Source organism: Rousettus aegyptiacus, unplaced genomic scaffold (genome assembly GCF_014176215.1).
Source record: "Rousettus aegyptiacus isolate mRouAeg1 unplaced genomic scaffold, mRouAeg1.p scaffold_m13_p_3, whole genome shotgun sequence".
NCBI lineage: Eukaryota > Metazoa > Chordata > Mammalia > Chiroptera > Pteropodidae > Rousettus > Rousettus aegyptiacus.
In genome coordinates this window covers 107,064,183-107,089,120 of record NW_023416306.1, presented here as the reverse complement: position 1 = coordinate 107,089,120, position 24,938 = coordinate 107,064,183, and the positions used below count along the sequence as shown (strand labels likewise).

At 38.4% G+C, this 24,938-nt stretch overlaps 2 protein-coding genes and 2 pseudogenes across 2 annotated transcripts; 2 read left to right on the top strand and 2 right to left on the bottom strand.

Moving 5' to 3' along the window:
• Positions 1-130: 130 nt before the first annotated feature.
• RAB2B (RAB2B, member RAS oncogene family) lies at positions 131-11,525 on the bottom strand. Its single transcript, XM_016165567.2, has 8 exons — positions 11,353-11,525; positions 11,054-11,125; positions 8,186-8,253; positions 6,858-6,940; positions 6,548-6,640; positions 3,085-3,196; positions 2,448-2,516; positions 131-1,742 (listed from the first exon to the last, which is right to left on the bottom strand). The coding sequence occupies exons 1-8, from the start codon at positions 11,396-11,398 to the stop codon at positions 1,635-1,637; spliced, it is 651 nt and encodes a 216-aa protein (XP_016021053.1). The 5' UTR covers positions 11,399-11,525; the 3' UTR covers positions 131-1,634.
• On the top strand, positions 6,169-6,287 carry LOC118600615 (annotated as a pseudogene).
• Positions 11,526-11,718: 193 nt separating the features above from the next.
• TOX4 (TOX high mobility group box family member 4) lies at positions 11,719-24,603 on the top strand. The gene is made up of 9 exons (XM_016165564.2): positions 11,719-11,814; positions 12,025-12,093; positions 17,455-17,697; positions 18,511-18,771; positions 19,130-19,360; positions 20,983-21,063; positions 21,430-22,173; positions 23,291-23,454; positions 24,088-24,603. Exons 1-9 carry the CDS (start codon positions 11,809-11,811, stop codon positions 24,146-24,148), a joined length of 1,860 nt encoding a protein of 619 aa, XP_016021050.1. The 5' UTR covers positions 11,719-11,808; the 3' UTR covers positions 24,149-24,603.
• LOC118601338 lies at positions 19,818-19,936 on the bottom strand (annotated as a pseudogene).
• Positions 24,604-24,938: the final 335 nt, after the last annotated feature.

Sequence of the window (24,938 nt, the reverse complement as noted above, 5' to 3'; positions counted from 1 at the left end):
GGGGCAGAATCCAGTACAAAATGAATGTATCTCAAGGAGTCTTCTTCCAATACCTTTGATACAATTCCTTAGAAGAATATCTACTTATGTTTGGGATACTATCAGAAATGACACATGAAATATGAACAGCTTGGATACATGCATGTATTTAATAATGAAACAACAAAATTAGAAAAATTAATGAGACCACGGTGCTGTGGAAGAGAATGGGACAGCAAGGCAAAAAGATAAAGCAACCGAACCACAAAGCTGTAAGATGAGGCAAACAAAGGCAAATTTGACTAGGATAGTATTATGTGCTCTTAAAAAGAATGGCTAGAGAAGTATCCACTTACTTGACTTAGAAGCGGGCAGCCTTAGTGTACACTACATGGAATGGAGGCAAATAGCCAAGGAAGGGAGAAAGGAGAGGGAGAAGATCAATATAGAATCCAGGGTAAGCAGATGGGAGAGATTGAGATAAAGTTACAAACAGATGACTCTAAGGCCTTTTGTTTCCTCTGCAGTCTAAAATAGATCTGTTCCAAGTCTTTAAGTATGTCAGTTAAATTCAATGATCACATAAATAGCACTAGGCACTGTGAAGAAATGGTGTGGAGAGTGGTTTACAAAAGTAAAAAGGTAATATGGTCCCTGCTCTCAAGGAGCTTACAACCTATATCGGAAGACAAATTCCACATACAAAACAACTATAAAACATATTTACAGAGTAACATAAATACAAATAAATATACATATGAATAAAGAACATATGAAAACTAAAGGGTACTGTGTCAATAATTGTTTAGAAGTCCCTAGGTCAGTCAAAGGCTTTCTAAAGGAAAACTTTTTGGACTCTGAGTGTAATGTTAGCAGAAAGTGGGGCATGTGCAAAGGCATAGAAGTGAAGTAAATATGTCATGTCAAGTAAGTAAGCAGATTAGCTTGATTATAGAGTAAAAAAGTCTAAATAGGTCCATTAAGAAGTGAGTGTGATGAAACAGTAGGGGTCTGTTTGGTGAGAGACACTGCAATGTTAGGTCTGGTTCCTAAAACAAAAGGAAAAGGGAAAAATGTTTTCTTTAGGTAAAGATAAGTGGACACTGGTCCAGGAGCAATGCCACTGCTCTCAAAAATTTTGTACTCTCAGACAGAGAAACTAGAAATAGGATGGTAGAGAAGTTTAAGTAGAAGGAACTGCCTTCTGCAAGAACTCTTATAAAGTGGCAAGTGAAAAAACTCAATGAAAGTCCTAGACAGAGGATCTATTGTCCAAAGGCCAGCCAGATCCCAGTAATCTCAAGTGCTCTAGCGGAATGTCCCAGACCCTAGTTACTAATTCTTGGTGGGAGTCAGATTGTGTATACTTATATAAAAGAATTTATTTTTGAACTACTATGACAATCGAATTTGATCCTAACATTTTAGAAATTAAAATAAGGAAGATGAGAAGAGCCCTACTCTATAGGGAATGCTCACGTCCCTGAAGAAGGACAGGTCAGTAAGGGCCTAAATTCTCCCTCGGTCTTTAAGTGGAAAGGCAAAACATCACATCTTGAAAGAAGCTTTTCTCAGCCAAAACAAGTAAGACCTCTTTCTTTAAGCCTATTGATCTGAAGCTGTTCCAGGAAGAAAAGAGAATCCAGGCCAGATGTTCAGCAGCAGCCAGAGTTGGACTCTACGTCACCAGAGTTCCTCTGGGAAGCAATGGATCCCACTGATGTTGAAATACACTGTTGGGGACCAATCTTGATGCCATTTGCCTGTAAAAGAAAAGAAACAATAGTTCCCACTTCAAATGCTAAAGTAAATGGGAGAAAAAGGGGGAGAAAAGGAAATCATTAATATTTTCTATAAGCAGATATAACCTTGGCATGTATCTAGGTACCCTAGCTACACTGTTGTAGAAGAATAATCAGTGACAGTAAAAATGAGACAACCAGCTGTGGTATAAGTATTACAGATGACTAGAAATGACTTTTGTGCCCATTGTTAAGGTGACTGTTATACTTAATTTTCATAGCTTTGTGCTGAATCACAAAGTTATTAGGTAAAAGTGTGAGCACACAAAAGAGTAGAAGTAGCATATTAACATTCTTTTTTGTTTTGCCCCAGAATTTGCTTTATAGAAATGGCCCTGCTGAGCAATTAGAAATCACACCTCCCCGATGTTCTAGAAGAGTAAAAAACTGAGGTTGGAAAGAATGCTTATGTCGTATGTCTTTTAGATTACCAACTAAAAATCGCTGTAAGCATTCTGGGTTTCAGACTTGTGGGAAAAAAATAAACAAACAGAAAATGATGATAGGTTTTTGTGTACCTACATAAAAAAAAAAAAAAAAAAACAAGTATGAATTGGCATAGCTTCAAATAGTATGATGTTAAGGCCCTCACGTTCTAGGGACTTTTCCTGTCCTGTTTAAGACAAAGCAAAGTTAATTGTCAGTTAGTCCCCCACTCTTTCTCACCTCATTGTGGACATCAAATAAACCCTGCTGGATCTTCCTATATATTTCTTTGGCTGTATTAATGAAGGCCTAAAGGAGACATAAATCATATTATTAGGTTCATTATTCAGGTAGAGAAATTAGGAAAAGAGAATACAAATATTATTCCTATTTGCATTTCTAAGGTGAATTAGAAACCATTAGAAGAATGGAGTAAAAATATAAAAGTTCCCCTGAAGTCCTTGTAAAAGCCATTGAGAATGGTTTCAAATAGAAAAAAGAAATTACATAGTATTTAGGTACTGACCCAAGATGTCCATAAGGTTCCTAGGTTGACATCCTCTGCATATAAAACAGATTCTCTTCTCAATTAAGTTTCTGAAGGAATGACTACAGTAGGAACCCATCAGACCCTCCAACTAACATGATTTACAAGTAACAGTGGGGTTAACCCACACTTAAAAATGTTATCCAAAGTAAAGGTAAAACCTTAGAAATCAAGGTAAAAGAAATTGAACAGTTCCCTTAAAGTGAGACATATGATCACTATAACCAATGGACACTCTCTCCTTACCTATGTCTAATAGAATTCTGAATAAAAGGACAAAGATATGGTGTACTCTCTGAAAAGTTTTCCCTACTTTTTCCCAAATAGTACCTCTTCAACATTGCAGGCTGTTTTGGCTGAAGTTTCCATGAATATAAGTCCATGCTCCCGAGCAAAGGCCTCTCCTTCTTCTCTCTTCACATCCCTGCGAGACTCTAAGTCACTGCAAGAGATTAATTGGGGAGAAAACTAAAATCAGAGCCCAATGAAAGAAGAAACTCTTTATCTAAAAGAATCCCATAGCGTTTCAACTGTCAGTTAATCCATAAAGAATGTAACTCCTAGATGATATTCTCTTATACAAGGTTAGTAATTTCTATAGCCTCTAGGAAAATATTCTTCAAATCCATGACACCTGCTGCATGGTTGAGGATAACACCTTACTCTATTACAGAGAAAAGAGTTTGTAAAGTACCAAGCAAGCCCCATAGTTACTCAAGGCTTATGCCCTATACTTTATTTGCAAATGTGACCAGTAAGAGCGAAAGAAAAGGTAAAAGGGAAATTCTATTTGTTAGGAGAAAAGTGATAGATGTCCCATCCCAGAGTGAAGAGTGTCTTCCTCTCTCACTGGAATCAAGCTACAAGAAGAGAGAAAGCCAGGTATAAGAATGCAGTTGCCTTAATTCTCACTAGTTTCATTTTTAATGTGTATAACAGCAGCTTGACATCAGGGAAATGAAGGATTCGGAGAAAACAATAAAATTAGGTGCTATAAGGGAAAAAAGATAAAACCAAGGACTGAGAAAGGGAATAAAGTGGCATGGAAAGACTTTATGAAAGACAGGATAAAAGGCTACAGAATAAGTAAGGATGCACTGTTTGAGTTTCACTTTTCGAATTAGAAATTTTCATTTGGGAGGTTTCCAATTTTTCAACCATGAAAAAAAAAAAAACATCACAGAGTAAGTCCATTAAAAAAAAAATCTACAATATGTATATCCATTATTAGCTGTGTAATGACCAGGGAAGAACTACCCATCTAAATATCAACACTCCTAAATTTGTACTTCTAGCCCAGATGCTCTTTTTAGCTCCAGATCTTTGTCCATTTGCCTTTTTTCATTTCCGCTCTGCTCTGTAAAAGGCACCTCAAACTTCATCACAATGGAACTTGGTCTTGTCCTCCCAACCTGCTTCAGCCCCAGGCTTCCACATCTCAATAAATAGCACAGCCCAAAACTAAGAAGTCATTACTAATACCCTTCCCTCTTTCACTCCGAATACCCAATACATAGTGAGGTATTTCCAAAATCTACCTTGAAATCATCGTTTTCTCTCCAGCATCATCACCCTAGTCCAGGCCACCATTCTCTCTCGCCCGGTATATTGTAACTGGGATCCCACTTCAAACCTTGCTCCCCCTGCCGAGAGATCTTTTAAAATCTGATCAAGCCACTTCTCTACTTAAGACTTAAATGTTTCCTACTGTGATTAGAATAAAATCGAAACTCCTTACTAAGGTCTGTAAGTGCTATGAGATCTAGCCCCTGACTGCTCTGCAACCTCATCTTGCACCATTCCCCCCCTTGATTCAGTCCAACCATATCAGATTTCTTTCAATACCATAACTTGCTCAGCTTCTTCCCAGTTCAAGGCTTTCACACAGTTTGTTCTCCCTATCTGATATACGGTTTTCTGTTTGTTTGTTTTTTTATAAGTCTTTGCTCACCAGACTCTCACTCATCCTTCAGATTCCAGCTTAAATATCACTCTTAATCAAAAACAGGTACCTTGTTACTGCTCTTTCATAGCAGCCCTTTTTTCCTTCACTGTATTTACATTTATAATGTCCCCCCTAGGCCATTAAGTTCCATGGGAACGGGGGCATGAGTGTTTTTTTATACACTTTGCACACTCAAAGTCTGCCACAGTGTAGACATAGTAAGTTTTCCATGAAACTGGCTGACCTAATAAATGAATACAATTAGTCTGTGGTCACAGTTTCATACAGTGCTACAAACTTACAAGGGTGCCACAGGACAATTTAAATTTTCAAAGGAAATAGCAGCATTCAACGTAAGAACATCACACGAATGACAAGCTTAAGATAGTTCAGTGTCAACATCAGATTATAACAGATACCATTTAATATCTTCACATCTTTGTGAAGCTTAGTTCTTGGCAGCTGCTGTGATAAAAAGCAAGTATTGTACAAAAATCATTTTGGGACAGGAAAATATCCAATCCTGATTCGAAAGTTTAAGAAGCTATCCAGGTACCCATAGGTCATTCGTGTAATTACGGCTATTTAAGAATAAAATTTTTAATGGTCAGGTTTGTTGTAAAAGCAAAGAGCCATTTCGCTTTTTATTAAAGACAAAAAAAAAAAAAAGAATGAAAATTTAAAAACTGTTTTAATTTATGCTTTCTATTTTTCAAACAGTTACTAAGTTGTTATGACAAAAATATCTATGTTGTTTAGATCTAAGTATTTAATAACAAACTTATTTCTTTTGGCTTATTAGTACCATAGAAAATTTACTGAGAGTAAAAGGTGTTGGGGAAGATGTGGAGAAACTGGACTTCTTGGTGCACTGCTGGTAGAAATGTAAAATGGTGTAGCTACTGTGGAAAACAGTATGGTGGAATCTCAAAAAATCAAACTTAGAATTACCATAAGGTCCAGCAATTCCATTTCTGGGTATATACCCAAAAGAATCGAAAGCAGGGATACAGGTATCTGTACACCCATGTTCACAACAGCATTATTCGCAATAGCCAAAAGATGGAAGCAACCCAAGTGTCCACCAATAGATGAACAGATTAACCAAATGTGGTAAATACATTCAAAGGAATACTTTTCGGCCTTAAAAAAATGAAGGAATTTCTGACATATGCTACAATATAAGTGAAGCTAGAGGACGTCACACTATGGGCAAGAAGCCAGTCACAAAAGGACAAATACTGTATGATTTCCCTTATGTGAGGTGCGTAAAATAGTGAACCTCATGGAGACAGAAAGTAAAACGATAGTTGCTAGGACAAGTAGGATGGAGAATGTAGATGAGTGTTTTATGGGAACAGAGTTTCAGTGTGGGAAGATGAAAAGTTCTGAAGATGGATGGTGATGACTATTGTAGAACAACGTGAACATATTTAATGCCACAGAACTGCACTCAGTGATTAAAACCGGTCTACAGCCATACCACCTTGAACAAGCCCGATCCCATCTGATCTCGGAACCCAAGCAGAGTTGGGCCTGGTTAGTATTTGGATGGGAGACCCCCTAGAAGGACCAGGTGCTATAGGCATAAAAAAATAATAATAATAAGGGATTGTAAGCTGACAAGGTCCTTGCAACCTGTGAGGTCAACCAAGGCTGCCTTGCCTAAAAAAAAAGAAAAAAGAAATGATTAAAACAGTAAATTTTGTTATGTATTTCACCATATTTCTTTTTACTGAGCTATTGATAGCATCATAAACTAAAAAAGTTTGGGAACCAAGTGATTCAATGTTCACAGAATACCTAGATGACTGTTAGTATCTATTATTTATTCAAATAAAATTTTACCTCTTATTCCCAATCAGCATGATAACCATGTTGGAGCTAGAGTGCTGCCGGGCATCCTCTAACCATGAAGTCAGGTGGTTGAAGGTTTCACGCCTACAGCAGAAAAGTTTAGAAAGTGGGTCTGAGGCCCATTTCAAAATGCCAAAGAAATTCCAAATGTATGGGAAAAGGAGAAAAGCTACACATGTAAAGAAAAATATAAGAGAGGCCATTCCTCTTTACCATTCTTACCAGAATCAGCAGATAGAAGAGAAAGAGATTTCAAGAACATAGCGAACAGCCTCCCTCCCACCCACTAGTTCTGACTCACCTTGTAATGTCATACACCAGCAGTGCTCCAGCTGCTCCCCTGTAGTAGGAACGGGTGATAGAACGGAAGGATTCTTGCCCAGCCTTATCCACCAATGTGGCAACAAAAAAATCCCAACAAAACTGGGTTATTTTCAGAGAAATAAATTGATCATATGCCACTCTAACACAAAGGACTTAATTTTAAAAAATAATTTCTATTAAGAAAAGAAAATTAGGGAAGGGAAACATGAATGCCCAGAAAGAAAACCAGGTAGAAAATCACTATTTTTCAAAGGGAATACAATTGATATTTTGGGTTAGTTCTTCCTGTGAGACCACCTATCAAATTGCTGACTAACATCCCTGGTTCCTAGGCACTAAGTGCCAGTAGCACACCACGGTGAGTGTGGCAATTAGACATAGCCATACATTTCCTAATATTCTCTAGCAGAGAAAAAGTGGAAATAGGACTAGAAACTTAGAGTGTATTGCATTGTCAATCCAAAATACAATGTTGAACAAATCAAAATTTAAAATATGCATAATCTTTGACCCAGAATTTCCATTTGTGAGCAGGCATTTCACAGAAATCCTCAAACGTCTACATAAAGATGTAGTAAATAAGAGTAATCAAAGAAACTTTGCAATGATAAAAAAATTGGAAACAACCTAAATTTCCACCAATGGGAGGACAGTTAAATAAATTATGATTAAAAGAAATGAGGTTTACTGTTAAATTGTACACCTGAAACTTACTGGATTTGTTAACCAATGTCACCATAATAAAAATAATAAAAAATAAAATAACGAAATAAAAAGAAATGAGGTGAATCTATATGTATTGACATGGGAAAGTCTATAAAACCCAGAGATTGGTAACAAAAGTACCTAAGTCACGAAGCTAGGTCTACTTTGCCACAGTTCTAAAAACCAACAAAAACAAAATCATTACCATATATTTGTTTCTACTTATGCATCTAAATACAGAGAAAAAGTCTAAATCATTAAAAGTGGTTTACTCTGGTCAAGCAGAAACCAAGATTGGGAGGGAGTGAGGTTCATGTGTATAAAGGGGACATTTACTTTTTACTCTATACATTTATACTGTTTGCTTTTATTTTTACTAAACAAACTCATATATTAAAACAAAAATTAAAATATATAGCATTTATATTTGTAACTGTAACAGAGGGAAGTGAAAGCTTTCCTATCTCTTTGATTTCATTCACTCTTCCCCTATTCTCATTTCCACCATTGGCCCACCCTCCTAGACCCTTTCCCCTTCATTGGCCTTTAGTGTTATATTCAGATCTTGGTCAGGTACTAAGTTATTTTATCCTCTCTCACCGTGTCCCAGATTTGCAGTTTGATTTGTTTTCCATCAATGTTGACCATACGGGCCCCAAACTCCACACCTGTCAGTGAAGACCAAGAGAAAAAATGTGATTTTAATATTGAGTGAGATGTTCATGCTTTCTTCAATGTGCTAATGACTCCTCTGTCTGCACTCAGTGCCACTAAGTGCATTACCACTGCCTAGTTGCTCCAATTGTGTTCCTTGAAGTTCATTTCTTTCCTAGAATTAAAAACTGTGTTCTAAGTGATAATGACCTCAGGAATGTAACCAAAAAGCAGATATGGGAATATAATGAATTAAGAAGTCAAATGAAAAGGTGAAAAAAATTTTAGCAATGTTAGTTAACACATTTAATTAGGTAATGTTCAATTTTGTAACTTTTTAAAACACTTCTAAAAAATATTTCCCAGCATTTTCTCAAAGTCACTCTCTAGACTTATATAGGAAACAATATTTTTTTTAAAAAAGGAGCCTATCTAAGAAATAAGTTCTCAAGAACGATATAGTTCAGATCTCTAATAACTGCTAGAGTTCCCTGGAAAACAGCCCTCCTCATAGGAGTATGGAAACCGACAGTCTCAATAAAGGTTTCAGTTTATCTGGCATTCAACTTCTTTCAAGGTAGTTATCAGGACAAAATTTAAAATTCAAGGGTCATTTACATTAAAAATACTTGATCAGTCAATTTGTCCTATGTTCTACTTTATACAGTACTTTACTCGAGGAATTTTGATTTCCAAGTAAGAAAGAACACTAATCTAGCTTCTGCTAATGGGCTCATGTGCGCCTATTCAGTAGTCCCACATATAATACATCCAGAGTATCTCTCTCCACTTTAAGGTGCTGGAGTTGCTAAGACAAAAAAATATTTCTTACTACTCTAGACTACTTTATCAAGAACAGTGATAGCTACTGTAAAAAGTCACTAATTTTTTTCCTTTCTGGACAATAGGAACGGAATTTCAACCAAGAAGAATTGAAAAATAAAACTTTGTCTCCTTTTACGCAACTTTCTCTAGTTACACTCAGAGACCCTTACATTTTGCACATATTTTCTATACAATTGCCTTATTTAGAGGGCTGAATTCAGAAAGAAACAGAGCCTATATTGGACTCTGGAAAAAAATTAATCATGTCATTACTCTGCTTTAAAACTTGTCGTTTACTCCCATTACCTTCAGGTATTTCAAAACTTGCCTCACATCCAAGTTGCCCTCACATCCAGCCTATTTTATCCTCTAGCTTAATTTTTTGCCACTCTCCATTTCAAACTGCATGCTCCAGCTATATTAAATTACTTTGTTTTCCAAAGGTAGCCTGATCTCAGTCATTCCTGAGCCTTTGCACATGTTATTCCCTCTTGTCCTGATCACTTTTACCTCATCTCTACAACCCCTTTGCCTAGCTATCTTCAGCCTTTTCTGATAGCTTGTTCGGAGGTTGTAGCAGGGGAGCGCAGCTACTCATATACCCTTGACCTAAGAACGGTATTCTCCTCTATCAGGGGAAGGTCATTCTTTTTGATCCAGCATGCAGCTTTGGAAGGGATGCACACGGAGCAGTGAGTGAGGAAGGGGACACACACCCAGCCAGCCAGATCAGCCAAATCAATCCTGGCGATCAATGGGGTGACAGATGTCACAGCCAAATTGCCCTCACATCCAGCCTTTCCTGATAGAGGTCACAGCCTCTCCTCCCCTTTTGCAATAAGAATTTACTTGTCACTGCACTGTATTTTCCTCCAACCCCACCTCCTACATTAGAAGACTATAAGCTACTTAAGGACAGGCACAATGCCTGCCTTATTAAGCAATGTTGTCATTAACACCTATCACAGTGTGGGTGTCCACTTAATATTTATTTCCAAAAATATTTTCCTATTGATGCCGCCCTCTAAATCAGGAGTCCCCAATTCCCCAGCCATGGACAGATAACAGTCAATGGCCTGTTCAGAACCAGGCAAGCGAGCAAAGCTTCATCTGTATTTGCAGCTGCTACCCAGTGCTAGCATCACCGCCTCAGCTTCATCTCAGATCATTGGGCCTTAGATTTTCATAGCACTAGTCCCTGTTGCCAAAAAGGTTGGGGACCGCTGCTCTACGTCCTTTCCTAACATTCATTATTAGGCTCTAAATAAGTCCATTGGGCACGGTAGTAACCTCAGATTTCTAGAAGGTGGGACTAGAGGTGGCAATGTGGTAAAAATGGGAGCCAGGGATTTTATTCAGAAATTGCATTTATATGGTAAGAAAGCTAGTTTCACATATAGTCTTTATTTGGCCTGATGTTGTAGAGATAATGGGGTAGGCTTGACAAATCCCCAGCAGGCCATACCGTATCACAAATATGTGGGGGATGTTTATACTCACCAGGATTAACAGTGTGTTTTTGGAACTCTATCATACTCCTTTCTTTAAAAGTTATTAGTTTCATCTACCTTTTAAGTCTAGAATAGCTCTCCAATTTGCTTTTTCCTCTACTACACACAAAACAATCTATATATTGGTAATTACTTCTAAAATCATACGTGAGGCTAGCACTAATTTACCGCAAAGCATGGTGAGTTTCTGAATAAGTAGTTTTCATGGGATTTCCCATAAACACTCAAATTGTATTTGGAAAAAAAAAATTCAACGGCTGGCAATTAATCCACACCTCACGCTTATCTCTAAAGTTATCTATTATTTACTCTCCATTACACTACACCCCATTTACAGCATTTGACTGGTCATTCTTCATTTAACATAACTTTGGACTAGTTTAAAAGTAGGCAAAGCTAACTTCGAACCCTGAAGGCTGATAACTTCCCACTTTAGTCAGGTTTCATTATCTGTTCAGGGACAGGTAGATGCACTTACCTATTGTGAGGTCGTGAACAGGCTGGAACCGCTTGTCTGTAAACTGCAGGAGGAGACATGACTTCCCCACACCTGAAAGAAGAGGACGCGCGTTCTAGGAGTCACGCGGCCCAGGAGTAGTCCCGAGTCTGAGCGTCTAAGACAGAGGAAGGAGAGCCCCGAGCCCCGCCCCTGGCCGCCCCGCCCCTGCCCGCTCTTTGCTTAATCGCCCAGCCCACTAAATGAGCCCCGCCCCCACGACTCGATTTGGGAGCTTCAGATCCCCGCCCCAGTTGCGAAGGCAGTCTCCCGCGGGTTACCTGTGTCCCCGATGATGATGTACTTGAAGAGATAAGCATAAGTCATGGTCCTGTTTCCTCTGGATTCCGGGTCCGCCCGACTTCCACAGCCACTTACCTCCGGCCTCTCTAGCCACTCAATCGGCTGAGCTCCGGCCCCTCTAGCCCAGATTACGTCTCTATTGCTCTCCCCAAAAACCCAGTCTCGGTCGGAGCGATGGTAATACCCAGACACCGCCTCCAGGGACGCCTCTAACAGTCCTACGTGCCATTATCCCACCAAGCTCCAGGGGGCGATAGCTAGCAAGCCTTTTCGTCCGCTGGGCCTTCCCGGGCCTGACTCCTAACAGCCCTACGGCGCTCCTTCCAATCAGCGGAGAGCGACGCAAGTCCTTGCGGAAGTGACGGCAGTTCCGAGTCCGGTGGGGGCGGTGGGAGAGATGAGGGGACTGAGACGGTAGTAGCCGTTGTGTGAAGATGGAGGTAGGAACCCGAGCGCTAAGAAGGCTGATGAGAGAGCGTGGCCGACCGGGTTAAAGCACAGGCGGGAAGCCGGGCGGAGAGGCGGCTGGGGGAACGTGAGAGAGAGCAGGGTTTGGGAAATGTCAGAACGTCGGGGTCAGAGTCCGTCCCTCTGTGCCAACTCCCAGCTCCCCCTAACTTATCCCCCTGCTGCTTTCTTTTGGTTTTCAGTTTCCCGGAGGAAATGACAATTACCTGACGATCACAGGGCCCTCGCACCCCTTCCTGTCAGGGGCCGAGGTGAGCACGAGCTGCCGATTCTGGGGGCGGAGCGGGGAGGGGGGGCTTGAGGCAGCGGTTTGAGTAGGGTGGTGGGGAAGAGAGAACGCCGAGGACCGGGGGCTGGGAACCAGGGGCCGTGATTGGTGTTTAGAGAAAAGTGGCAGCTGCTTCTAGAGCCTATGAGGACTAAGGGGAAGGTCCGGGAAGCTGCTGTCATCAGAAAGCAGGACTTTGGAAAGAGCTAACCTATTTCATAGTGATTCTGGATTGGAAGACAGAGTGGAATTACCTCCTTTCATTGGGGAGAAATAATTGCAACAGTCTTGGGAGATCGCAGAGGGAAGAGAATGTTTCAGCTAAAATTGGGGTGAGAGAAGTTGTTCACCCAACAGGGGTTAACTGCGGGCATGTGTTCATTCTTGAAACGAACTCTGTTCAAGAGGGTATTTGTTTCATTTAACTTTCTTACTCAATGATTAAAAAAAAGTAATGTTTACGTTCATGATATTAGCTTGTTTTGCTAGTGACAGGATAAAAGGAAATAGTTGCCGGAAAACACGAAGGGAATTGAGTAGAACATGTGTTTCTGTTTGCCAGTGACTCAGTTTGGCAAAGTTACTTAACCTTTGTATGTCAGTTTCCCCAGCTGTTAAATGGCTGTAGTAATAGTTTCTTGTGATGTCGTAAAATAGAAGTAATAGTTATGATGAGGTCCTTTAATATTTGTGGAAAAGTTTTGGTTGAAATATTGTCATAATATAGATATGTATCACTTGCTTATGCATGCAAGGTAAAAGAGGAAGATGGAACATTCAAGAATAAATTTGCTGATCTTTGATAAACTGAAGTCAGGCTTTCTACTACTATCTTTTAAAGACTAATTTTTTTTTCAAAAGTGATGGGAACCATTTACATCAGTGTTTTTGTATCAAGAATTCGCAGTTGCTGTTGAATGGCCTTATCCTATAATCTTAACGTGTTTATGGATAAGAATCAGATTGACATAGGGCAGTTGCTAGTTTTTAACGTCTTTATTGCTATTATTATTCCTCTAAGCAGGGGAAATTTTCAATCAAATGACCAGCAAATTTAGAAATGATATAAAACTAAAATCTGCCTGATGCTTCGAAGTCTAATTGCCAGTTTCTTCTGAGTGATAGCTCCATGGTTTAATTTCATTATTGGGAGTGTTGGAAATTTCACATTTGCCTCATCCACATGAAAGTGCATCATTGCCAATTTCTTCTAAATCAGGGGTCTCCACAATTTAAATTTATTTAGAATGTTGTAAATTTCATATTGGCCTCAAGAAATTTTCCAGGTTCGAGTGGATCCTTTGATTTTGCTTTATGATTTAAGAAAAATTTAAAAACTGTTTTATCCAGAAGCTCATGACAAAATTTCAGTGGCTTCCTTTAGCCTTGTTAACAGTGCTTCTCATTACAATTTCTTCACCTTCCCTTCCTGTTTTATATATATATATATATATATATATATATATATTTATTTATTTATTTATTTATTTTAATTGGGTCATGGTTTTTGTTGTATCTGGTCATACTATGAGCCACTTAGAACTAGATAAAGGTAATATTTTTAAATTTTTCTTTTAGAAGAGTAATTTTTAAAGTTTCCTTTCAAGAAAAAGATGTCCCCAAAAGTGTACTAACCATTAAAAAAAAAAAAATTGAAAAGTTGGACTTCACTGAAGATAGGAATGTCTTTTCATCAAAAAGCATCGTTAAGAAATTAGACATTCCACAGACAATTGGAAAATAGTTTAATATATATCTGACTTATATTCAGAATATATCCAACACTTCAAAATGAAAGAAAGAATTGAATTTTAAAATGGGCAAAATATTTTTTTTTTTTGTAGGTAAGTCTTAATTATTGATGGTGAGAGTGTAAATTGATTCAAGCACTTTGGAAATCTGGCAGTATCTACTAAAGATAAACAGACCTAACCTGTGACCCAGTGATTCCACTCCTTGATATATACGTGAGAGAAATGCACGCATATATTCCCCCAAAGCATGAATGTTCACAGCAAATTTATTCATAGTAGCTAAAGACTGGAAACAACCCAAATGTCTATAAACTGGTACATTTGTGAAAAAGGAATACTATACAGCAATAAGAAAGAACAAACTACTAATAAATGCAGCTTGGGTGTCTTAAAAATATATTGTTGAGTAGCAAAAGCTAGACATAAAAGTAGACACTATATGAGTTCATTTTTTAATGAAGACCAAGAATATACAACACTAAACTATAGTGATAGAAATCAGAATAGTGCTATCTGTTGTAGAAGGGAATAAGTATTGACTGAGAAAGAGCATGAAAAAATCTTTTTAGAGTGCTGGAAATGTCCTATCTCTTTAATCTGGTGGTGGTTAATTGGATGTTTACATACGTAAAAATTAATTGAGCTATACACTTAAATTTGTGTACGCGTTATATCTCAATAAAATAAGAAATAATAATTTTTAAAGAGTAAGTGTCTAGAGGGGGGCAAACTTCACATTTGTTACAGCATTGCTTGAAATAGGAAAGCTCTGTAATCTGAAGGTTGAGTTTCAGTCTTTTTTGTTTCATTCAGGTTGGCTCATATAATGTTATTGTGCCTTGAGCACTTGGGGAAATAATAAGTCATAACTATACCTATCTTTAATTAGGAAAAGTATTTATAATATTAGAACCAGTTAATGATTTCAGGCTGAATAGATAACATTTTCACTATTATATCAGTTTTAAAAACAACATAGTACCGGTGTACTATTGAGTAAATAGGTGTTGGATTAAAATAAAGTTATTTAAAATGAATAATCTACACAAGAAACTAAAGAAATATTGGATTGTTTGCTTTGGTATGAGGGAATGTAGAATGGCAGGGAAATGGAATTTTTATTTTTTGATTCTATCAGTAGATAAGCATCTTTGTTTATAAAACTATAATTCCCAGACTGCTTCCTCCCCCCGCCACAAGGCCCAGGAATTTAATAGAGAAAGAAGAGAAAGCTGAGTGAGATGGTAGCAGCAACATGTTCCTGTTTTCTCCTTCTGTAGCCATATCATTTATTTTTATTTTGATATTTGCTACAGTTTTGTTTTATATTTGAGAGTCTAGCATATGATCTAGTTATGTAGTAGGTCCACTAAAATAAAATAACTTAAGATTTTCATTATTGAATTTTACCCATAATCTTACAGATTATTTGTGATAGTAAGAGATTTAGAGTGACTCTCTATGTTTATTCTAGTATGTAGTTTATCCTTATGTATTCATAATCATTGCCATTATTTTACTTTTCTTACTTAAAGGATGAAACAAGAAAAATGAAACAGCTGCCCCCCAAAATACCATTAAAGCCATGAATACTAAATGACAAAGCTGTTTCCAGGGCGTGGTGCATAGAAAGAATGCCTTGTTAATTCGATACAGTAAAATCTCTGCATGTCTGGCTTTAGTCCTCAAGAGCACTCCGGATAGTTTGTGAGATGTGTGTCCTTTGCAGAAAGAACATTGGTCTCTTGTTTTGGATGTTAACTTTTTTTGTTTTGTTTTGTTTTGTTTTTTTGCAGTTCTTATTAACAGATAGTATTATTTTCGTGTTTCAGCAGAGTTGTTTTTAATTGTTGTGATAAGCAGAAAAGGATAGGCACTTTTTGCTTTGCCAAAGCAATCTGTGTCTTTTAAAAAAATTGAAAACCACTTTTACGTAACTATTAATCTAGAACAATAAATGTTTCCCCTGATCCTTTTTCCTGTCCCTGTAGCTTTTTGTTTGTTTGCATGAGAATTTGTTTTAAAAAAAAAAATCTTTGTACCCACTTCCTGAAAAATGCTTACCTGAACCTAAACTGAAATTTTAGAGTCATGGATCTGCAGTTAAGGACTTCCACTCAATAGCAAAAATTATGAGTTGTGTACTGAGAAAAGTTCAGTTCTTGGGGAGAGTTTTAATTTTTCGTATCAAAAACTGCCTACTCCTATGTTCCTATGCTACTGTCATGTTATAGCTCAGACAGCTATGAAATTTTTTACCACGTTAAGTAAACTAGTAAGGATCTTGGAGGAGTAAAATGTGAAAATGAAGATAGATAGATATATGTACCTTCATCTTTTTGTCTTCTAGGAAACTTATTTCTGTTTGCCAGTGAGATTCAGAGATTGGGCATTTCACAGATATATTTTGTCCCACCTAGTTTCTGCTATCTGGAAGTATTCTTTCTAGCAATGTCTTCATTAAAATAAAAATGATAATATTAGTGAGACCCTTTCTGGGTCTAGAAAAACCTTGAATGACTCTTAGAATGCATTGTTTAATCATGAAAAGAAAATGTGAGTACTTATTGAATTTGATCTGAATCAGGTAATGGTTACTATGTCATATGACAGGTTGACAGAACTGACAGTTTCTAAAATTTCAACTACCTATAATAATTAGTTGGGGTAGGTGGCAAGTTAATAATAATTAGGATGTTAATATCCTTAATAATAATGGTTAATAATAGTTAAGCTAGTGTGTGTGTGTACGCGCGCGCGCACGTGCACATATACACATATACATATATATATTCCAGGCAATGTGATAGACTTTTGTGTACTAAATCCCATTAATCCACATAAGAAAAATAGAAGATTACATTACAATGCCCATTTTATAAATGAGAAAAACTCATATAGTACATGGCAGGGCTAGGACTTGAACCCAGACCTTTCTGACACCAACGTCTCTTGCTCAATTGCTGCAGGTACCGTTTTAAGTTTTTAATGTCAAAAAGTAACCATAGTATTTACTGTGTCTTATGTGGGGCATTGGTTAAAGCCGCGAATGGTGTCCCTGTTCAGAATAAAAAGAGTAAATTATTATTGTAGTTGGACTCAGAGGAAAGGATTGAGTCATTAGCCAGCTGGAGCAGTCTTTTTCTTTCTTGCTTGATCAGAGCAAGACTAGGAATGTGTTTAGAAACTGTTGAAAAACCACTTTGCCTTTTGGCTGTACCTCTTATGAAGGTTTTTCTCCTCACTATCATCTCTGTCTTGGCATCATAGCTAAACAGGTTATAAGATCTGTGTCCTTACTAATGGTGATGAATCATTCATTAGAACAATAGGCATAGTAGTTTAGGATAACCAGATGGTGAAGGTAGAAAAGAGGTATAAGTATTGAAATCTGTGACTGATGTTGGCACCTTTGTATGTACCATGACTAACAGTATGAGGAAGACAAGGGATTTATTTGTAAAATTAAATAGGTCCTAAGAACTAGATAACAAAAATAAGATCCAGGCTGGAAAGAGGTATGCAGTTAACTTAGCAGTATGCAGTTTCTCCTCTTTCCTCTAATTCTTTTTCCTGTTTTCCCCCTACAGACATTCCATACACCAAGCTTGGGTGATGAGGAATTTGAAATCCCACCTATCTCCTTGGATTCTGACCCCTCACTGGCTGTCTCAGATGTGGTTGGCCACTTTGATGACCTGGCAGACCCTTCCTCCTCTCAGGATGGCAGCTTTTCAGCTCAATATGGGGTCCAGACATTGGACATGCCTGTGGGCATGACCCATGGCTTGATGGAGCAGGGAGGGGGGCTCCTGAGTGGGGGCTTGACCATGGTAAGGGGCAAGACATTTTCAGACTCAACCAAGTTCATGGGCACGGTGTTAGGGGAGATAATAGTGACTCTCTTCTCATTACTACACGTGACTGGTTTGTCATTAGCTGAATCAATTTTACTTGAAAATGGTTTAAAATTGTGATATCTAATGTTAACCCTGAAATGAAAATGATTTACAGTGATTTTTGAAAAAAGGAAAGGGTTTTTTTTTACCCTTTTAATATGGCCTTCACATCCTAGGATTCAAATTGAGTGTTGATAGCTGGCACATTGAGAGATTTATTCAAAAACAGTCTAAACCAAATGTATTGTGGATTAGTATGTGTTATAAATCATTGAATTGGGCTTCCATCACTCTCATCAGTAACACATCTATACATTATATTCGATGCTAAACATCTCTACAATTGGCTTTATTTACTCTGATTGCCTGTGTATTGCAACTTTAAAGCCCTTTATTTTAGGAGGGTACAGGGAGAAAGTTTTTGTTCACTCCATGTGTCATAACTACCTCCAGATCACCAAGTAATTTATTTGCTCTTTAAGTTAACTTGTCCAAAATTTAGAATTCTTTGGTTATTTTTAATTATTGTGGAATAGGCCTTCGAATACAAACAAGTAACTTTACTAATTTCTGTACCTTATTAAAAAGCTTACTAGGTTTTATATGTAGACAAATTATTTGATGGTTAGAGTTTAAACAATGATAAAATGTGGGTGAGCAGAGGGTTTATAAACTCCTGAATTCGGGGTTTGGGGAAGAGTGGTGTTTTTATATTTAGTGTTTAATTAGTCCTTCTGCTTCTCTCAGGACTTGGATCATTCTATAGGAACTCAGTATAGTGCCAACCCACCTGTTACAATTGATGTACCAATGACAGACATGACATCTGGCTTGATGGGGCATAGCCAGTTAACCACCATTGATCAGTCAGAACTGAGTTCTCAACTTGGTTTGAGCTTAGGGGGTGGCACCATCCTACCACCTGCCCAGTCACCTGAGGATCGTCTTTCAACCACCCCTTCACCTACTAGTTCACTTCATGAGGATGGTGTTGAGGATTTCCGGAGGGTGAGGCATTCCCTGCCAAATTTCAAATCTGCCATGATATTCTGGGATAAAATTCTTGGCACACAGCACTACTTTATATCTTTACTCATGCCCTGCCATCTCCTCTGCTCTTTTCTGGGTATGGGGTCCTACCTCTCAACTTACAGTTTATAATATAATGTTCCTGCCAGTCTCCATTCTTATTGGTCCTCACACATACTTTACTAACGTCTTAATCTTCTTGCCTCTATTTTTAGCACTTCTGAAAATTCTGTCTATGTGGGTAGATCATTTCCCCCATATAAAAGTCCTTTTCTTACAGTTGTGTAGATATACTTCCCTTCTTCCTTCTTGTAATTCTCTCTTTTCTTCCTTACAGCAACTTCCCAGCCAGAAGACAGTTGTGGTGGAAGCAGGGAAAAAGCAGAAGACCCCAAAGAAGAGAAAAAAGAAAGATCCTAATGAACCTCAGAAACCAGTTTCAGCATATGCGTTATTCTTTCGTGATACACAGGCTGCCATTAAGGGACAGAATCCCAATGCCACTTTTGGGGAAGTTTCAAAAATTGTGGCCTCCATGTGGGACAGTCTTGGAGAGGAGCAAAAACAGGTGAGCAAATGAGGAGCTAGTGGGTAGTGAATGTTCTAGAAGTTTTTAAGTAAGGGCATAAAAAAGTAAATTTTCTTATAACTTTCTTACATGTTCTTATTTAATATTGGCTTTTGTTAATGTCATTTACAGATCACCCTTTGTCTTAGAAGCTGTAGCTGCGAACTGAGTTCAGAGTACTCATATAAAAATTAATAAATACTATAAAAACACTGAATCTATCTTTTCTAAGCCTCACTTTTTCCCCACTGTTAAATTAGGTTATTTTTTGTTAAGCTGCATGCTGTGGCTAATGCTAAAATCCACTACCAAGTTTGGATTTAGAATTTAGTTTAGGATTTTCTCATTGGTCTACTTTATTTATTTTTCTTTTAGGTGAGGCAACCCTTGATTGACCTCACAGATTGCAAGGACTTTGTCAGTTTACAGTCCCTTATTTATTTTTTATTATTTTTTATGCCTACAGCACCTGGTCTTTCTAGGTGGTCTCCCATCCAAGTACTAACTAGGCCCAACCCTGCTTAGCTTCCGAGATCAGACGAGCTCTGGCTTGTTCAGGGTGGCATGGCCATAAACTCATTGGTCTACTTTAAATTTCAGCACTATAGTTAATGTCCCAAAATTTAATCTGGATTTCAAGGAAATTAAAATTGTGATACTGGATAAGATACAGTTGAAATTGAAGATGGCTATAATTATCATTACTGTAGACTACCCAGGTCTTGTGTCAAAGTGAGTCTGCTACTTAATATTTGAAACAAAAAGGTGAGTTTATTATAGATATCTTGTATAGATTATTTATTACTGCTCAACAAAGCACCACAAATGGCTTAAAACAATGGCAATGTATTATTTCTTATGATTCTGTAAATTGATTTGGTGGTTTCCCTGGTGTTCTTGTTTGGGCTCATTCCTGTGGTTGTTGTCAGACGACCATTGGTATGGTTGCCCGAGGTGACCTTGTTCCCATGTCTGCCAGTTGTTGTTACGTGTTGGCTGAGATGCTTTGGTTCTCCTTCACATGGCCTCTCATCCTCCAAATAGGCTAGACTGGCTTCTTTACAGTATGGCAAATTTAGAGCAATGTTCCAAGAGAACAAAAGCTGATGCCCCAAGGTCTCTTTGTGTCATTTAGCCTCATTTTAATGGTCAGAACAATTCAGAGAGCTAGCCCAGATTCCAAGAAAGGGGAAATAGATTTCAGCTCTTGATGAAGAGGCATGCAAGATAGGAAGAAATTTTGGGGCCATCAATGCAAACAATTTAACACATTCCTTAAGGGAGACTATATTGGTTCAATACAATCCGAAGCTAAGCAAGCTACTGGTCTGTAGTTTTGGAGTAAGGCTTTGTTTTGGTAATAGAAGTAGGCATAGGTTAGTGTTAGCTTTAGAAGAGTAGTTATTCCAGCAGAACTCTTATTGATTAGCTAGCTTTTGGTTGCATGGTTACTGGGAAGTCTGCCATGGACGCTTTCCTGATTACTAGCTTTCAGAACTGTATTCATGAAAAGGAGTTGTCAGTGTTTAGACTGAGATGAATTGTCATTCATTAATGAATAACAGGATTAACAGTTTTTTTCTATGAGTACGGGGACTTTTTAAACAGTCTTTTTCCTGCAGGTGTATAAAAGGAAAACTGAGGCTGCCAAGAAAGAGTATCTGAAAGCTCTGGCTGCTTATAAAGACAATCAAGAGTGTCAGGTAAGAGGGTTAGGGTAGGTGGATATTTATTTAAACCAATAAAAAGATTCTTTGAGCTGTTTCTTAGCAGTTATAAGTAAATATCACTAAAATCCTGTAGAACATCTTAATACTATGTAGTATTAAAAGCTTAAAAGTATATAACATGGTTTCCTATTGTTTCCATCATAAACCTTGCTAAACAGTCTTTTTGAGTTCATTTCCATTATTTGCTTAAGCCAGGGTATCACTCACAACAGCTCTTCTCCTTTCTTTTTATTTATCTTTCCAGTCTGTGACATATCTTTTGGGAAGTAATTAGAGTAACTATGTCCTGATAAAGAGAGTAAATTTCCCAATAACATTTTTTCTTTTTTGGACTTTTAGGCCACTGTGGAAACAGTAGAGTTGGATCCAGTGCCACCATCACAAACTCCTTCACCACCTCCTGTGGCTACTGTAGACCCAGCATCTCCAGCACCAGCCTCAACAGAGCCCCCTGCCCTGTCCCCTTCCATTGTTGTTAACTCTACTCTTTCATCCTATGTGGCAAACCAGGCATCTTCTGGGGCTGGGGGTCAGCCTAATATCACCAAGTTGATTATTACCAAACAGATGTTGCCCTCATCTATTACCATGTCTCAAGGAGGGATGGTTACTGTTATCCCAGCCACAGTGGTGACCTCCCGGGGGATCCAACTAGGCCAAAGCAGCACAGCTACCATCCAGCCCAGTCAACAAGCCCAGATTGTCACTCGGTCAGTTTTACAGGCAGCAGCTGCTGCTGCTGCTTCTATGCAACTGCCTCCACCCCGACTACAACCCCCTCCATTGCAACAGATGCCTCAGCCCCCTACTCAGCAGCAAGTAACCATTCTGCAGCAGCCTCCCCCACTCCAGGCCATGCAACAGCCTCCACCTCAGAAAGCTCGAATCAATTTACAGCAACAACCACCTCCTCTGCAGATCAAGATCGTGCCTGGACCCACTCTGAAAATGCAGACTACGTTAGTTCCACCGGCTGTGGAAAGCAGTCCTGAGCGGCCTATGAACAATAGCCCTGAGGCCCATACAGTGGAGGAAACCTCTTCTGAGACAATCTGTGAGATGATCACAGACGTAGTTCCTGAGGTGAGCTCTGTTTTCAAGTCTTTCCTCTAGACCGGTGGAAATATATTAGGGCATTTTTGGTTGAGCCAATAAAAATGGGGATTGCTATCCTAGCCTTTAATGCCTGGCAGCAACCAGCAGTATGACATCCTCTAAAAGACAGTTCTCCGTGACTTGTCCCACCTGTAATACTCTATAGTGTTCATCCATGCAGAATACTGTAGTTCAACTAGAGAGGATACAGCTGAAGCCCAGAGTTATTTTTTGATGCTATCTACCCAAGGATTCTAACTTTGGAGATAGAAGTCTTTCCATTACTCTTATATCTGGAAGCTTAGCTTGATGTTTCTAGTGGGGGGATGGATAGGTGATATAGCTAGAAAAATTCAATTGGTTCATAGCAGTGAATCCAGAATGATATAAACAGATGCCAGCTACCCTAGTTTTAACTTGTGTATGACCAATACTCATTTTAAAATATCGGTCTATTAAGACCAGTTCCACAATTAATGAAGCAATACTTTATAAAGAAAAATAATACTGCTGTCAGGAGGAAACCAAATCTCCAAGTTCTTCCCATTTTTCTAATGACACATTTCGTCTTCTCTAAGCCCTCACAATTTAAGTTAAGGTGACACAACCTCTACTCATGGCCTACTTTGGATATGATATTTTCAGAGGAATATTAATTCAAGTGTGGAATAAAGTCAGTGATGGGTAAGATTAAAATTAGAATGCAGTGGTCCACCACACACATGTAAAACTACTAGTTGGCTCTTCACTTAGATTGATTCCCAGCAGCAGATTGAAAATACAGTTGACCCTGAACTGCAATGATCAATCTGCATATGTATGAATGGACCTGTACAGTTCAAACCTGAGTTGTTAGAGTCAACTAGTGTACTAACATATTGCCAGCATTCCCCTTATGGGAAGAATTTTCATGTCAGTATGTTTGGCAAAGTACTGAAGCTGGATATAGAGGAAAGAGCAAGAACTCACCTTTTGGAACATTACCCCCCTAATGTGAAGGATTTTAACACCTGTTGCTCCATTGGCTCCCAGAGTTAATTTGACTAGTGGCTGATGAAATAAGTAGCAAATCTTATCCATCATTGGTGCTCTCATCCTCTCACAGGTTGAGTCTCCTTCTCAAATGGATGTTGAATTGGTGAGTGGGTCTCCTATGACACTCTCACCTCAGCCTCGATGTGTGCGGTCTGGCTGTGAGAACCCTCCCGTTGTGAGTAAGGACTGGGACAATGAGTACTGCAGCAATGAGTGTGTGGTGAAGCACTGCAGGTGAGTTATAACTTCTCTTCTTATAATTCAGGTATTGCTGAATTAACTGTTGGAAAACATGGTAACCCTAAGCATACCATTCTTACCTTAGAGCAGGTCACTATATGTATGTCTGATTGTAGAAACTAATAGAAAAATTCCCGTGCTTGAAAAGAGCTTACATTTGCCACATAGACAAAGATGACATAATTAGCAGTTCACGATTAACTCTATATTTGGTCTTTAAGTGCATGATAACACATTTAGTTTGTGACTGAATATTATCTCCTCAGTGCAAATTAGACCTCTTAGGGAATTAGAATTTGAGGAGGAATGGATAGGTGGTAAGTAGCGCAACAAGTGCGAAGTGTGGAAGGAGTAGGGGAGAGGTCCTGAAGATTTTGCCCCTCTCCCCAGATTTTCCTGGGATTTTTCCCACATCCACAAAACAAGGCATAGGTATTTCCTATCTCAAATCCTCTTCAGTAAAGTAGGATTGCCTATCCTTACTGTCCTGATACTCCTATTGAGTGATATTGTCTCACCTTGATGCTATAGGAAATGAACCGGGAACCTATTTGTTTAAGACAAGAATTTTAAAAGAATATATCTAAGCTTTAATTCTAAGTTTGTGCATGTCTTTTTCTCTCTTAGGGATGTCTTCTTGGCCTGGGTAGCCTCTAGAAATTCAAACACAGTGGTGTTTGTAAAATAGTCCTTCCTGTTCTCCAAGCCAGTGAAGATTTATCTGCCAGGAACATGTCCAAGATCCTGTTTGTAAAACTCAAGCTGGTTTTCTGGTAGTGCCTGATCTCAGCGCATGATGATGATGGTCCTTCTTGCTTCTCCCTTTTTGTTTTCTTCAATAAGGGGCCAGGCTATGGAGCAAGCCCATTGAGTTTGCTGTAATCTGGAATTGCTTTTTACTTCAAGTATAAGCAGAGATGCCAGTGATGATAGCAGAGCAAAGGGTGAAGGGAATATGGACAAGCAAAACAGGGGTGGTGGTGGTGGGGTTGTTTGAGGAAACTTGTTGGTATAATTATCATAGGACTTGCCTAAAAGATCATTAAAATTATGGGACAGTACACATCAGCTTTGAGCCTACCACTGTGTGCATCCATTTTTAAGAGGATAAAAAGTTGGATTAAAAGTTACCTCTTAAACAGAGCTATTGCTATCATGTCTATACACTGCTTTGAGAACAAAGGTTTTCAACACAGGCACACTGGAGTGAAGGGACAATAACATCACCTAGGAGTTTCTTTCTTCTTCCTCTTTACAAATGTCATTTCTGTAGTCACTATCCCTCCTTACTTCAGTTATTCAGTTTATGAGGGTAAAAGGCAGAACTCAACATTTTTAAATATAAGGTTTCACCAAAGTCTAAAGATGTGTTCACTTCTGTTTGATGAAATATCTTCTAAAAGATAAGCCAGAGGTGTTTTCATGTAAATAATATGTATAGGTTAATTCTCTGCACATCCTAGGTACTTATTTAATCT